The sequence below is a fragment of the Palaemon carinicauda genome, chromosome 4 (genome assembly GCF_036898095.1).
Source record: "Palaemon carinicauda isolate YSFRI2023 chromosome 4, ASM3689809v2, whole genome shotgun sequence".
In the NCBI taxonomy this organism is placed as follows: Eukaryota; Metazoa; Arthropoda; class Malacostraca; order Decapoda; family Palaemonidae; genus Palaemon; species Palaemon carinicauda.
Window position 1 is genome coordinate 181,299,937 of NC_090728.1, and position 15,211 is coordinate 181,315,147.

At 45.1% G+C, this 15,211-nt stretch overlaps 1 protein-coding gene across 1 annotated transcript in view; it reads right to left on the bottom strand.

Annotated features, from left to right (window-relative positions):
- Positions 1-15,211, bottom strand: part of LOC137640257 (uncharacterized) — an 84,902-nt gene that overhangs the window by 29,306 nt on the left and 40,385 nt on the right. The window contains exons 7-9 of the mRNA XM_068372847.1: positions 11,483-11,629; positions 10,863-11,198; positions 6,542-6,925 (exon numbers count right to left, since the gene is read on the bottom strand). Of these exons, the coding sequence (XP_068228948.1) occupies positions 6,542-6,925; positions 10,863-11,198; positions 11,483-11,629 (867 nt within the window). The remainder of the gene's footprint in view (positions 1-6,541; positions 6,926-10,862; positions 11,199-11,482; positions 11,630-15,211) is intronic.

Below are 15,211 nucleotides of genomic sequence, written 5' to 3' on the forward strand. Positions count from 1 at the left end.
ACACAGCCCGGAGGGCGGCCATGACTGTCCCAATGGAGAACCTGTCCAAAGATTTCCTTGAATAACCCTTGAGGTAGTGGGCAGTAAAGTTTGACTGGTGCGACCAAGTACCTGTCTGTAGGATCTGCCTCACCACCATGTTTCTCTCAAAGGGCAAGGGGGTGCTCAGACCCCTGATGTCATGGGTCCGGGGAGTACCTGGCACTGCCATTTTATCCTCTTCATAGGTTCTAGCGATGCCTTGTCTCAGCCAGCAGGAAATGGTGTTCTCGGGAACTTGCTTCCTTTTAACACCTGTGGAAACGAAGAGGTTCCTGATACCTGGTCGGAGTGAGAGAAGTCGAATGACAAACCATGTATCTTTCCCACTCTCTTATCGGACGCCAAGGCCAGCAAGAAGACGGCCTTGAGGGTGAGATCTTTGTTCACGATATCTTTCAAGTGTTCAAAATGGGAGCGACACATCATCTTCCGGACCTTGCCTAAATCCCACTGGGGCACCTTTCCCGCCTGAGGGGGGTAAGACTGCTCGAAGCTTTGACAAGCATCGCTATGTGTCTCGAGGCCCCCAGGACGATGCCCTTCCGGAGGAAGACTTGGCCTAAGGCAGCCCGAACCCCTTTTTATGGCTGGGATTGACCTCTCCACTTTGTCCTTGAGAAACACCAGAAAAACTGCCATGTCTGGGACAGAGGCCTTAAGAGGTCTAATGAACCTCTCAGCGCACCACTTCGCGACGGAGGTCCATTTTGTTTGGAAGACCGCGGGTGACGACTTCTTAGGAATAGAGACATTCTCTTAGCCGTGGAGGAAGAATATCTTTCTTTCTTCAGGAGCAGCTCTTAGTCTTCAGTCGTGAAGACGTAGGGAGAGAGGCCTGCCGAGGAGCTTGAGAAAGTGAGGCTGGTGCAGAAGGTCTGACCTGATGGACAGAGGCCACGGCGGTTGACTCGATAGGTCTTTTAGGTCCGCGAACCACTCTTCCTGCCTAGCCACCAGGGCGCTACCAAAGCCATCAGTAGGTTTCGAGCCACCTTTATTCTGCTGAGCACTTGTCTTATCAGCGTGAAAAGGGGGAAAAGGCGTACACATCCAGATTGTCCCACTTGTGCTGAAAGAGTCTTCTAAGGAAGCTTTCGGGTCTGGTACAGGGGAGCAAAAGACTGGGAGTTGGGCGTTGAGGTTGTTGCAAGGCGGTCAACCACCGGGGAACCCCAGCGTTGAATGTTGAGCTTGGCTATTCCTGGGAGAAGAGACCATTTTGTCCCTACTATGTGGCCCATTCTGTTGAGGTCGTCGGCCAGAACGTTTTACTTTCCGGGAATGAACCTTGCTAACATCACCACTTGATTCCCTACCACTCAATCTAGATTCTCTATGGTGAGATCGCACAACTCCTTCGATTACAGTACCCTGCTTGTTTATGTATGCCACTACCGTGGTGTTGTCGCTCATCTACGCCACGGTGTTCCCCTTTAGCAGACTTGCGAAGTGTAGGCACGCCTTCTGGACTACTTCCAACTCCAGGACATTGTGTGGAGTTGTCTCTCCCCTTCCAACCAGGTCTCTCGTGCCGCTTCGTCGGGGGGAAGGCCTCCCCACCTCTGGTTGGAGGCGTCTGTGAACAGTAGTAACTCGGGAGGGCCGGTCCCGAAGGACGTCCCCCTGAGTGAGTTCGACTGGCAATGTCACCATTCTAGGGAGGGTCTCGTGTCTGGAATGACTGGGATTAGCACCTGCTGCGAATCCGTCTGTCACCAGAGGTTCCTGAGATTCCATTGGATGGAACTGAGCCTTACCCTCCCTTGGGGAACTAGGTTCTCCAGAGAGACCAGGTGACCTGTCAGCCTCTGCCCGTCTTCCGCCCTCCTGGGGTGTTCTGACAGGAACGGCTGACTAATGAGCCTGAGGTTCCATATCTTATTCTCCGAAGGGAAAAAATTCTCCCCGAAAAAAGTCTAATGTTATTCCCCAGTAGTTCATTCCGGTGGAAGGGAATAGATTTGGTTACTTCGGGTTGATTCAGTTCCCCAGGTCCTTGCAAAAACTGGGGGAGACTTCTCCCTTGTCCCTCCAAGAGGACCTTTGAGGCGGGAAGAAGCCACCAGCCGTCCAGGTATCTGATAAGGCGTACGCCTCGTTCGTGCGCCCCCACTGCGACAGCTGTGTGGACTCTCACGAACACTTTGGGCGTTGTTGACAGACCAAAGAAAAAAGGGGGGATCCTGAATTGCAGGAGCTGGGAACCCTATTTTACCCGGGGGAACTTCCGACCCGAGGTGTGGACCGGAATCTGGAAGTATGCGTCCTTGGGGTCGATGGTATCCTACAATCTTTCTCCCTCAAGGACAGCAGGACTGAATTCTGCGTGTCCATTTAGAAGTCCGTCATCTTGACGAACCTGTTGAGAGCTGACAGATCTATAACCGGTCTCCACCCCCCGGTCGCTTTTACTGCCAGGAATAGGAGGCTGTAGACACCTGGCCCTGGGAGAAGAACTTCTTCCATGGTACCCTTCTCTAGCATGGATGACACCTCCTCTTGAAGGGCGGTCCTCTTTAACGGGTCTTTGGGATCTAGCCATTCTATCCGGTTGGCCGGAAAAAACCGTGGGTGGTTCCGTTAGGAATGGAAGTCAGTAGCCCTTCTTTAGTAAGGACACTGTCCAAGGTTCCGCTCCTTGAGCCCTCCATGCTTGCCAATGACGCCTGAGTTACCCTCCAACCCGAGGGTTGGGTGGGGATAGGGGCCTCCCACTCTTATCTTCTTCTAGAGGGGCGGCCTGACCTGTCTCCCCTAGAGGCGGGGTAACCTGACCTGAAGGAGCTAGAGGGCGCTGGAGCTCCCCTGCAGAGGGGCTGAGGCGTTGCGGACCAGGAGGAAGAGGGGGGCTTCTCTCCTCGTAGTGCTGGTAGATGCTTGGGGTGTCGCGGCACTATCCGAGACAGACCCCTATAGGGTGGTCTCCTAGGAGTCGTAGGTCTGGGGACGTTAGTCTCCTTCTATTTCAAGACCTTCTCCATTATGGTTTCTAGTTCCTTCCGAGGAAACAGAGACTCTCCCCCCAAGGGAAAGCTGCGAATGGGTCGCGTTTCCCCGTCTGGTGCCTTCCAAGACACTATCGCCAGAACAGTGTCTCACTTCCAGAACACCCAGTTATCTGTTTGTGTGAGAGACTGATAGTTCAATAACCTTAAGGGTTGAAGGCCTTGCTGGACAGGGTCCTCGGGGTCAAAGGAGGCTTCCACACCTCCCAAAGAGTAAGCCCACCAGTCCAGCCAAGAGGGGACGTTTACTAAGTCCCTCGACATTTTCTCCATCATGGAGGCTCCTGCTGGTGAGAACCAGACTGGGGCTGAAGAGGCTCTACTGTCTGAAAACGCCTTGACTAAGGATGACCTGCTGACCCTCAAAAAGGCTTGACTTCCCGGAAACTACGTCCGTTGTTGCAGGTTCCGGTACCTGTGGTGTCTTCTGCAAAGGCTAACCACTCTCCTATAGACGGAGTCCTCCGTCAGGGATCGCTCTTCTCCGTCAGCCGAGGACCTGGATTTCATCTGCGGGGACGCCCGCACCAGGGGGCCTGGGTTACCGCAAGCAACGCTGGTTCAGCGGGGACTCCCGTCGGCCCAAGGCTCTGGGTGCCGAGGATGCGGTTCCCGTGGGCTGACCCGACAGCGGGAACCGTTCCTTCTGACCCGAAGGCCGCACCAGCCGGGCTGGTGCGGCCAGGCCGCCCGACCAGCAGCGCGTTTCCCCCGCTGGGCGGGGTTAACCGTAGGCTTCGGGGACTTACGCTTACCTGTGGAGTCCTTCCTACCGCTTGATCTCGAGGCGCCAGGTCACCGGGCACTTCCCGGGAGCTTCGGTTCTGGAATACCAGGCACTCCCTTGCGGTGGTACCGGTTTCCCCGGCGGGGAGCTCCGCACCAGGTTCGGGGTCAGAACCGGCAACGCCGTACCGTCGAGGACTACTGTTCGTGTATTCTCTCCGGGGGACACGGACGCGGATCCTCGTGGGCTGACCCAACGGAGGGAACCGTTCCTTTTAAGTCCGAGGGCCGAACCAGCTGTGCTGACTCGGCCAGGCTGCCCGTAAATAAGCCCGCTTACACCTGCGGGCGGGCTGGGGGACGCGGACGCGGATCCCCGTGGGCTGACCCGACGGAGGGAACCGTTCCTTTTAAGTCCGAGAGCCGAACCAGCTGTGCTGATTCGGTCAGGCTGCCCGTAAAGAGGCCCGGTTACACCTGCGGGCGGGCTGGGGGACGCGGACGCGGATCCCTGTGGGCTGACCCGACGGAGGGAACCGTTCCTTGTAAGTCCGAGGGCCGAACCAGCTGTGCTGATTCGGCCAGGCTGCCCGTAAAGAAGCTCGGTTACACCCGTTGACGGGGTAACCGGAGGCTTCGCGGTCTTACGCCTGCCTGAAGAGGCCTTCTCGCATTTCTCCCTGCGAGGGTTATATCTGCGTCTGAAGGATGGCCTTCGTGGTGAGAAAAAACCCTGGGTTGTCGGTCCGGGGGACGCTGCAAGACAGACCTGGGAGGCTCCTTCTCGGCGAGGCCCTCGGCTGCAGAAGAGACTGAAAAATACGCTAAGAGACTGGAGAAGAATTAGAGACATTTTCCCCCACATGGGGTCATCAGAGGAGACGTGGCCTGCTTGCACCAGGACTCCGTCTCCCCACACCCTCCCGAAAGTAGTACTTACCTCGAACTACTTCTTAAGAGTTATCTTCTACACAATAAACCAACCTCGTCTCCTACTCTGGGTAGGAGAGGGTGGTAGGGAAGCTCAGCCCGGCGGGACGCCCGGCGCTAGTCTTCTTAGGCGAACCCTTCGTCGCCCACTTCCTCTTGGTGCTATACCGCACCCACTCAAACTCTTGGGGAAGAGCAATGGGCACTTCCCCGCAACTGACTTACCTCGTCCCCTACTCTGGGTAGGGGAAGATGGCTGTATAAGAATCTCTATTCGACGAGGCATCGGGAATTAAGTTGGCGAGGAGAGGCTCGTCTTCCTACGAGCTTCTTGGATGTATTCTTCCTTTTAGTGCCGAAGTGCACTCACTGCACTACGTTCCAGGACCAGTAGTCCTGACACGTGGTTGAAGAGGAACATAAGCTGCCCCTACACGGCAACACCGAGGATAAGGGGAGGAAGAACGATTTCTTGTAAAAAGTTTTCCTTTCAGCTATCAATTCCTTGAAGAAAATCAAGGAATACAGTTCCATAACGCACACAACGCACGACACAAGCACTAAGGAAATGAATTAAACACCGGGTAAGGACACGGTTGAAAAGTGAACGCACAGGAACACTTGGGAGGTACACTGCGAAAAAACACAGGTCCCCACGGTGGGAACACGTGGAACACTAAATGCGCACAAAGGATCGAGTATAAGAGACTGGGAGTGAGATGTTGAGCATCTCACGACCAAGGACTGAATGGGGAGAATCGCCCAGAGAGGCAGTGACCTGACCTAATCCTGCCCTCGGGGCGCATTCTGTGGCGGCGGGGGTAGGCCTGTATGGAGTACGGGGTGAGGGATATCGGCGCCAAAAATGGTCGAGAAAGAGGTCACCAAGTGACTCTCCTAAGGAAGTAATTCGAGGTAAGTATTTGTGTTGGAACAAATTAGTTTTTATAGAGAGATAGAAAGAGATAAAGGATATTACTGTTAGTATTGTTATCATTATTACAGTATCATACTGTATTGCTTGCATTAATTTATTATGACAGTTTATGAGCATAACATTTGTAAAAATACCCATAGAACCAATGAATGTTATAAGCAAAATTCTTTGTTACTGTAAGCTTTCATCATTCAAAGGAATATATTTTCTATTTTCACGAGTCAATCACTTAAAAAAGTCTTAGCTTGAAAGGGGGTAAACCATTGAAGAAAAAATTAATGTCATTTTCATGTTAATTCTAGACCAGGAGTTAATGGGACTAAAATAATATTGACATTATTTTGTTTTTATATACTTAGCTACTCAGTGAAATATATTTTAGACATCAAGCTACTGAAATTATTGTTATCTAAATTATTTTTTTCACCATATAAAGTAGTACTGTTCTGTATGGAGCCGGCACATTAGCACAACCTGTTAAGGAATTTGATATCATGCACAAACTATTAACATGGGGCAACTACGGACATCCTATTTGGTTATATGAATAAAAAAATAAGAATTATGGAGAAATATGAGTTTGAAATTAATAATTTTGTGAGAAAAGAAAAGCCCTTAAGCTGTTCTCCGTTGGACACACAGGAAATGTGTTAACTACTACTACTGTATTATCCCATGAGATAGCAGCCAGGTGATTATTTTTTCATTCCTAGATGGCCCCTAATCCTGAGGCAGATGTAAACTGATAGAGTTGACTTACAAACAACAATATTCTATAGAAAATAAATTCTTGAACCAGTAATTACTAAATCAACTTAAGCAATAAGTTAATTATCCTAAGTCATCAGTAAAAACAGTGAAAAGTAAAAAAAAATACTGTATGAATAAAATTTAGACTTACTTGGCTTTATCCTGTTTGGACTTTGATGGTTTTGCATTTTTGGTTGGCTGAATTACGTTATTAAATGAAATTAATTGCTTATTGTCTTTTTGTACATTAAACCCATTTTGAGCCTTGTAAAGGTCTTGATCTTCATTCACAAATTTAATATCAATACCGAGGGGCGATTGTTGTTTTGACTGACTCTGATCGAAATATGGACTTGAATATATAGGTATTGAATCCTCTGTGTAACTGTGATTGGGATAAAACTCTTCTTTCACAGTGACTCCCGTAGTCGGACAGGCTTTCAGACTCTCTCCATCTTGTGAGTTGTCCTCTATTTCTTGTTTAATATGGACAAAACTAGAAAATGGAACTGTACCCGGTTCTTGTTTGATGTTGCTGAAAGAAAAAATATGACCATTAATTAGGTACTGTATTCAAATCTAGTTTGATTTAACTGAAAGAGAAAATGTGATCATTACCAGTATACAGTATTGATAAAAGTGGTTACTGTACATAAATGAAAGGAAAACAATTCTATCATTATATGCAATTTCCAATGCCTACCAAGAAAAAATAATCTTTCAACAATAACAGAAGCCTTACAAAATATAATTTCAATCCTATAGGCTGATTTATTACAAAAATGGTAGTATCTAGTGATTTGATAAAGAGAAGGGTTAACGAAACTCGACGTAGTCATTTGTCTTAAAAATAGAATATCATTTCCTGGTTGAACCTTTGTGACGGGCAACAGGACTTTTGAATTGGGGAATAATTTTTTCTTCAGTTTGACAAAAAATTCCTCTCATACTTTTTCTATTGCTTATTATTACTTCAACCTTTTTCATATTTTATCAACTGTCTCCTTCCTTCCTGTCCAACCTGTTTTCCCCTTTTCACTGTAGATTTTTGGCAGTATTGGAGCTTTTTTCAAAACCAATTGTGAAAGCTGTGGTGGTCTTGCCAATTACCAGTGCAGAAAATTGACCCTTAGATTCCAGTGGTAGGCTGATTTTTTGAGATAGGACTCTCGGTCTGTCTGGCCTGTCTACTACTATGATAAAAGTGGGGATGATTGTATTCTTGAAATGGTCGCAGTCCCATTAAGTTGGTTCGGTTTACACTTGAGCCACTAATCATAGTGGTAACCATCCCATCATGGTGAGGTAGTGAATGGACATTTAGGAGTCTGTTTGCCTTATTATTTTCAAAATTTTTTGCTCATTTTTATTATTATACCCTCCCCCAAAAATAATATAAATAAAATTGATGATTTCTGTACCCTGGATCGAATGGCGAACCCTAGACACTATTGATGATCTCTGCTAATTTGAATGAGGAAATTTTGTTGACGACCTGGCAATAAAAAACGGGTTCACGCCGTCAATACTTCTTTGTGCAGTGTTATTACACTGGAACCTTTTGTTCCCTCTTCTGTGTTAGATTTTGTTATTTTTAGTTCAAAAAATCAATCAGAATAATGAATTATCTGAAATGCTTTACTTGGAGTGCTTTAGGTCCATGACTTAAATACTGTAGTTTCAAGAGTAATAATGACCAGACTCAAGGTGGTAAGAGATTTATAAAAGAAAAGAAAGATTGAATAATATGTATGGCTTACAATAACATAATTAATTTCAGTACATATTTAAAGAGAATATTAACTTTTCTTTAAAAATATCACGTAGTGCAATGAAGCAGTATCAAGTGAGTTTTACTTAACATATTTTACATATTCACAAGTTTACATCTCAATTCACACTCGCCTGTTTTAAATCATGAGAAATCTCCAAAGTATCATATTCAATTGAAGAAATACAAATTCACTTATGTGCTGCTACAATCATGGCACAGTCCAAATTATACAATTGGTTTCGATCAACAGATTATTACACAACTTAATTTCGTTAACAATAGGTCACGTAATAGTCTAGGCTTAGTAATTAGACCGAGTGACAAAACAGCGATACTGTAATACAGAATTCTTAACACTTGAGTACAGCCAGCCCTCGATATTTGCAGGTTCTACCTTCGCAATACAGAACCATGTAATCTAATATATAAATATTCATCTATTCAGGGTTTTGTGATAAGTACTCTTGTGGCCCGACAATTTCAAGCTGACCGCACTCCTTTGCACCTGGTCTGCTTCACACTTAATCCTTCTCTGCAATAGCATAACACTCTGTCTCTTGCTGACTCGGCCTAACTCTTGCATCATCTCTTCTTGCGTGTGCATCTTCCGCTTCAGACCTCTTTGTGCAGAATTATGTTGTGATGTAAAAAATCTGTACATATCCAGTGTGTTTATAGTAATTTAGCATAAAGTGTGATAAGTTCATTACACTACCCCATGCACCAAACAGTCGATGGCTCAAGAGTTGCACCATGCTTCAGACTTACAGTGTAGAACTTCGTACATAAACGGTTTGTGGTGTTTAAATGATACTTTTTCTTTTAATTTTTATTGTGTTAATGTATCCATTGCGTATTAGTGTTATTGTTATATTACCTACTGTACAGTACTGAACTGTAGTAATGTAGATATTGTTTACGTTATCGGTGAGTTGGAACAGTGCTATTCGACAGCAATCACTCACGAGTTTTACCTTAGCTAATTAAGCTGTATTATACATATATTACAGTATCAGCACGTGTTGTTAGATAGGAACAACAGTGTATTGTTGTTACAGTATTTACATATGTGTGGCAATGACTCGTGTTGTGTAGTTTTACTTGTACTGTATGTACGTATTTACTGTACAGTACACTTGTGTATAGTTACAGAAATGTGTTCAATCAGTAATACAATACTTACACTCAGATAGAAACAATGTAAAAACAATTTAGTGCAGTTCAGTGGGTTACCTAGTATGTCGGTCAACCAATTTAGTGCAGTTCAGTGGGTTACCTAGTGTGTCAGTCGACCGCGCATTGGCAATTGGCAGTTAGTAGGTGGGTTATGTACAGTGGGTTACCTAGTGTGTCGGTCGACTGCGCATTGGCAATTGGCAGTTAGTTGGTGGGTTATGTACAGTGGGTTACCTAGTGTGTCCGTCGACTGTGCATAGGCAATTGGCAGTTAGTTGGTGGGTTATGTACAGTGGGTTACCTAGTGTGTCCGTCGACTGTGCATAGGCAATTGGCAGTTAGTTGGTGGGTTATGTACAGTGGGTTACCTAGTGTGTCCGTCGACTGTGCATAGGCAATTGGCAGTTAGTTGGTGGGTTATGTACACTGGGTTACCTAGTGTGTCAGTCAACTGTGCATAGGCAATTGGCAGTTAGTTGGTAGGTTATGAATTGACCCACCCCAGGGCAGCAAGCATTTCTGGAATCTCAAATTCCGCACCTGTCTTTGTTACCTAACCCCTGCGAATAAGGAGGGCTGATAGTATCATAAGAAATTCAAACTAAATAATGGTACTAGGCTTAGACTGTTACATTAACACTTGAGCAATTCAAACAGAATAATGGTATGAGGTTTAGAGAGTTATCTTAATACTTCGAGTAATTCAAACACAATACTGTAAAGTTAATTAACGAGATCAGAGGCGTACGCGAGAACAGAGGTATCAGTACCCGAAGGGAAACTTAACTTTTAAGGTAACAGTATTTCGAAGGGAGCCGACTTCTAATCTTCAAGAGAGGTGTGCCTCTGCAATGCAAAACTCACCTTATTTATTCTCCCTTTGCCTTCATCTGATTATCTTATACATCTTTGTTTCATGAAGGCCCCCATATCTTTTTCTTTAATTAGGCTAATTTAAGATATATATAGACATCTTTATATCTCTAAGCTTTCGTTATCACAAATCATACAATGAGGGTAACAAAGCAATGGAGGACATTGGATGCCTCAGCAATACACAGATAAGAATGGTCAACTGAATCCAAGCAAAACTTTTATTTTATATTTAAAGCAATATCTTGAATAATTAACCATAGAAATATTTGAATGACATAGAATGGCCAAACAACAGAAATATTACTCAAAACAAAAAATAAAAATAAATCGGTAAAACATGAGATAAAAAACTTGAGGGGTTGTAGTAACTGATTTCTTCCATCTGAAGTACACTATTGTTTAGATTTTTTCCTTGGCTAACCAATCCAACACTATCCTTGTAGTTACTCTCTTGTCAGTATAGATAGGGAGTGTTTAGACAATTAATATAAAGGAAGGAGGGTACAATGGTGGGGGAAACTTTTTTTTTTTTTTTTTTTTTTTATAAAGGTCATTAAGTTGGCACTTCAACTTAATAGCTTATTCTATTCAGAAGTAAGATAAATGGAAATAATAAAAGATTAACTTGTTAAAAAAGTAAACTTACTTGATTTTCTCCTCTGCAGATTCTGGTGACTTTGCTTTCTTCTTTGGTTGGGGTGTACTTTCTAATGAGAGGGACTCTTCACTGCCTTCTTGTAGATTCAGTCCATTCTCACTCTTAAATGTTTCATGTCCTTGAGTTACAAATTTTACATTAACATCCAAAGATGTGTCTTTTTCTGTTTCACTCTGATCAAAGTAATGGCCTGAAAAAATAGGTATTTTGTCATCCGTTGAAGACCGATTTGGAAAAAATTCTTTCACTGTGATATTTTGAAAAAGACGAGCTTCTGAACATTCTCCATCTCGGGGATCAGCCTCAGATTCTTGTTTAATATTTCTGGAAAAAGGGAAGATCACTTTATTTAATGAATCATACTTTAGATATAGGCAAGGGGTATGAAAAACAGTGTTAGAAGGTATAGCTGCAATCTTAACCTTTGTACTGTATCATTAAAGAATTAAGGCTCACATAAAATACGATTTGTATTTGTTCAAAAATATATAATCTTAACTTGTAACACTTTTGGATGACTGGCTGTAATATATTATATATTCACATCCTCAATAGTTATGGGATGTAGTAAAATCTAATTATATACTGCACAGTTATTAAACACATACTCGACTGTTACAAATTCATGAAACCCATTAGCCTGCTGTTGATCTTGTGGGTAGAGCACTGGTGTGAGAGGCATTAATGCCTGAAGACCTTCCACTGGCTGCATTGCTGTTAATGAAGTCAATCCTCCGGATGATTCCATGTTCCCCCTATAATTACAGTAAACCACTTGTTAGATGAAATCTTTTAACTAATGCAAATATATGCAAATAATTTGTGTATGACATATCAAAGGAAGACTTGGTCAACCAAACAAATGAGTATTAAAATTTGATGACCACCTCAAAAGAATGAACATGAAAAAATGTTATTTTCATTAGTAAAATAAATTTTTGAATATACTTACCCGATAATCATGTAGCTGTCAACTCCGTTGCCCGACAGAATTCTACGGAAGGGATACGCCAGCGATCGCTATACAAGAGGGGGGTGTACTCACAAGCGCCACCTGTGGCCAGGTACTGCAGTACTTCTTGTTGACACCACTTCAATTTTTCCTCGGTCCACTGGTTCTATGGGGAGGAAGGGTGGGTCAATTAAATCATGATTATTGGGTAAGTATATTCAAAAATTTATTTTACTAATGAAAATAACATTTTTCAATATTAAACTTACCCGATAATCATGTAGCTGATTCACACCCAGGGAGGTGGGTGAAAACCAGTGTACATGTATATCAAGAAGCTAAGTATCCCGTATTTCATATTATCAGTTATTCAAAATAACAATGAAATTACAAGTACCTGGTAAGGAAGTCGACTTGAGCCATTACTCTGCCTTAAATAAGTTCGTCTTCCTTACTGAGCGCAGCGTTCCTCTTAGGAGGCTGAACAACTCTAAGGTGCTGAAGTATCAAGGGCTGCAACCCATACTAAAGGACCTCATCACAACCTTTAACCTCGGCGCTTCTCAAGAAAGAATTGACCACCCGCCAAATCAACAAGGATGTGGAAGGCTTCTTAGCCGACCGTACAACCCATAAAAAGTATTCAAGAGAAAGGTTAAAAGGTTATGGGATTATGGGAATGTAGTGGCTGAGCCCTCGCCTACTACTGCATTCGTTGCTACGAATGGTCCCAGGGTGTAGCAGTACTCGTAAAGAGACTGGACATCTTTGAGATAGAATGATGCGAACACTGACTTGCTTCTCCAATAGGTTGCATCCATAACACTCTGCAGAGAATGGCTCTGTTTGAAGGCCACTGAAGTAGCCACAGCTCCCACTTCATGTGTCCTTACCTTCAGCAAAGCAAGGTCTTCTTCCTTCAGATGAGAATGTGCTTCTCTAATCAGAAGCCTGAATAGTAAGAAACTGAGTTCTTAGAACTTGGAAAAGAAGGTTTCTTGATAGCACACCATAAGGCTTCTGATTGTCCTCGTAAAGGTTAAGACCTTTTTAGATAGTACCTAAGAGCTCTAACTGGGCAAAGTACTCTCTCCAGTTCATTCCCCACCAAGTTGGACAGGCTTGGGATCTCGAACGACTTAGGCCAAGGACGTGAAGGAAGCTCGTTTAGCAAAAACCGAGCTGCAAGGAACATGTAGCCGTTTCAGATGTGAAAACAATGATCCTGCTGAAGGTGTGGATCTCACTTACTCTTTTAGCTGTTGTCAAGCACACGAGGAAAAGAGTTTTTAATGTGAGGTCCTAAAAAGAGGCTGATTGGAGAGGTTCAAATCTTGATGACATAAGGAACCTTAGGACCACGTCTAGATTCCAGCCTGGAGTGGACAACCGACGTTCCTTTGAGGTCTCAAAAGACCTAGGGAGGTCCTGTAGATCTTTGTTGGTGGAAAGATCCAAGCCTCTGTGGCGGAAAACCGCTGCCAACATACTTCTGTAACCCTTGATCGTAGGAGCTGAAAGGGATCTTACTTTCCTTAGATATAACAGGAAGTCAGCAATCTGGGTTACAGTGGTACTGGTTGAGGAAACTGCATTGGTCTTGTACCAGCTACGGAAGACTTCCCCTTGAGACTGATAGATTCTGAGAGTGGATGTTCTCCTTGCTTTGGCAATCGCTCTGGCTGCCTCCTTCGAAAAGCCCCTAGCTCTTGAGAGTCTTTCGAAAGTCTGAAGGCAGTCAGACGAAGAGCGTGGAGGTTTGGGTGTACCTTCTTTACGTGAGGTAGACGTAGAAGGTTCACTCCTAGAGGAAGAGTCCTGGGAATGTCGACCAGCCATTGCAGTACCTCTAAGAACCATTCTCTCGCGGGCCAGAGCGGAGCCAACCAACGTCAGCCGTGTCCCTTTGCGAGAGGAGAACTTCTGAAGTACCCTGTTGACAATCTTGAACGGCGGGAATGCATACAGGTCGAGATGGAACCAATCCAGCAGAAAAGCATCCACGTGAACTGCTGCTGGGTCTGGAATCGGAGAACAATACAACAGGAGTCTCTAGGTTATCGAGGTAGCGAACAGATCTATGGTTGGCTGACCCCACAGGGCCCAAAGTCTGCTGCAAACATTCTTGTGAAGGGTCCACTCTGTGGGGATGACCTGACCCTTCCGGCTGAGGTGATCTGCCATGACATTCATACCGCCCTGAATGAACCTCGTTACCAGCGTGAGCTTTCGATCTTTAGACCAGATGAGGAGGTCCCTTGCGATCTAGAACAACTTCACGAAAGAGTCCCTCCCTGCTTGAAGATGTAAGCCAGGGCTGTGGTGTTGTCAGAGTCCACCTCCACCACTTTGTTAAGCTGGAGGGACTTGAAGTTTATCAAGGCCAGAAGAACCGCCAACAACTCCTTGCAATTGATGTGAAGTGTCCTTTGTTCCTGATTCCATGTTCCCGAGCATTCCTGTCCGTCCAAAGTCGCACCCCAGCCCGTGTCTGATGCGTCCGAGAGGAGAAGGCGGTCGGGTTTCTGAACAGCCAAAGGTAGACTTCCTTGAGAAGAAAGCTGTTCTTACACCACGTGAGAGAAGACCTCCTCTCTTCGGAAACAGGAATTGAGACCGTCTCTAGCGTCATGTCCTTTATCCAGTGAGCAGCTAGATGATACTGAAGGGGGGGAGGTGGAGTCTCCCTAACACGATGAACAGGGCCAGCGATGAAAGTGTCCCTGTTAGACTCATCCACTACCTGACTGAGCATCGGTTCCTTCTCAGCATGCTCTGGATGCATTCTAGGGCTTGGAAGATCCTTGGGGCCGACGGAAAAGCCCGAAAAGCTCGACTCTGAAGATCCATACCCAGGGAGACAATGGTCTGGGATGGGACGAGCTGAGACTCCTCAAAATTGACCAGGAGGCCCAGTTCCTTGGTCAGATCCATAGTCCATCTGAGAATCTCCAGACAGCGACGACTTGTGGGAGCTCTTAAAAGCCAGTCGTCTGACGGAGCCGGACACAAGATCATGGTACTGCTGCACAGTCTGTGAACTGTCAACCATGGGGAAGCGAGGAAGTACAGTGACAACCCGAAGCTGTCTAGACTGTCTGGGTCGTACAGACAACTCCTTATCGGGTTGCTGAGGTTGCCGCACTGCGTCACAACAAGTCACTTCTGCTGGTTGTTGAACGTCTTCCCAGTGACACACTGACTCCGTAAACAAAAAAAAATCCTCTAACAAGGACTAAGCTTGGACTGCATGTCTTGCAACACAGCTCAAGGTCTATGGGAGCAGGTGTGGTAACAGACGGGGTTAGCGACTGAAGTGGAACCATTACCTTCCCTGGGAGCATGTTATGCTTAAATAAAAGTCCATAGGAGGCTACGCAGCTAA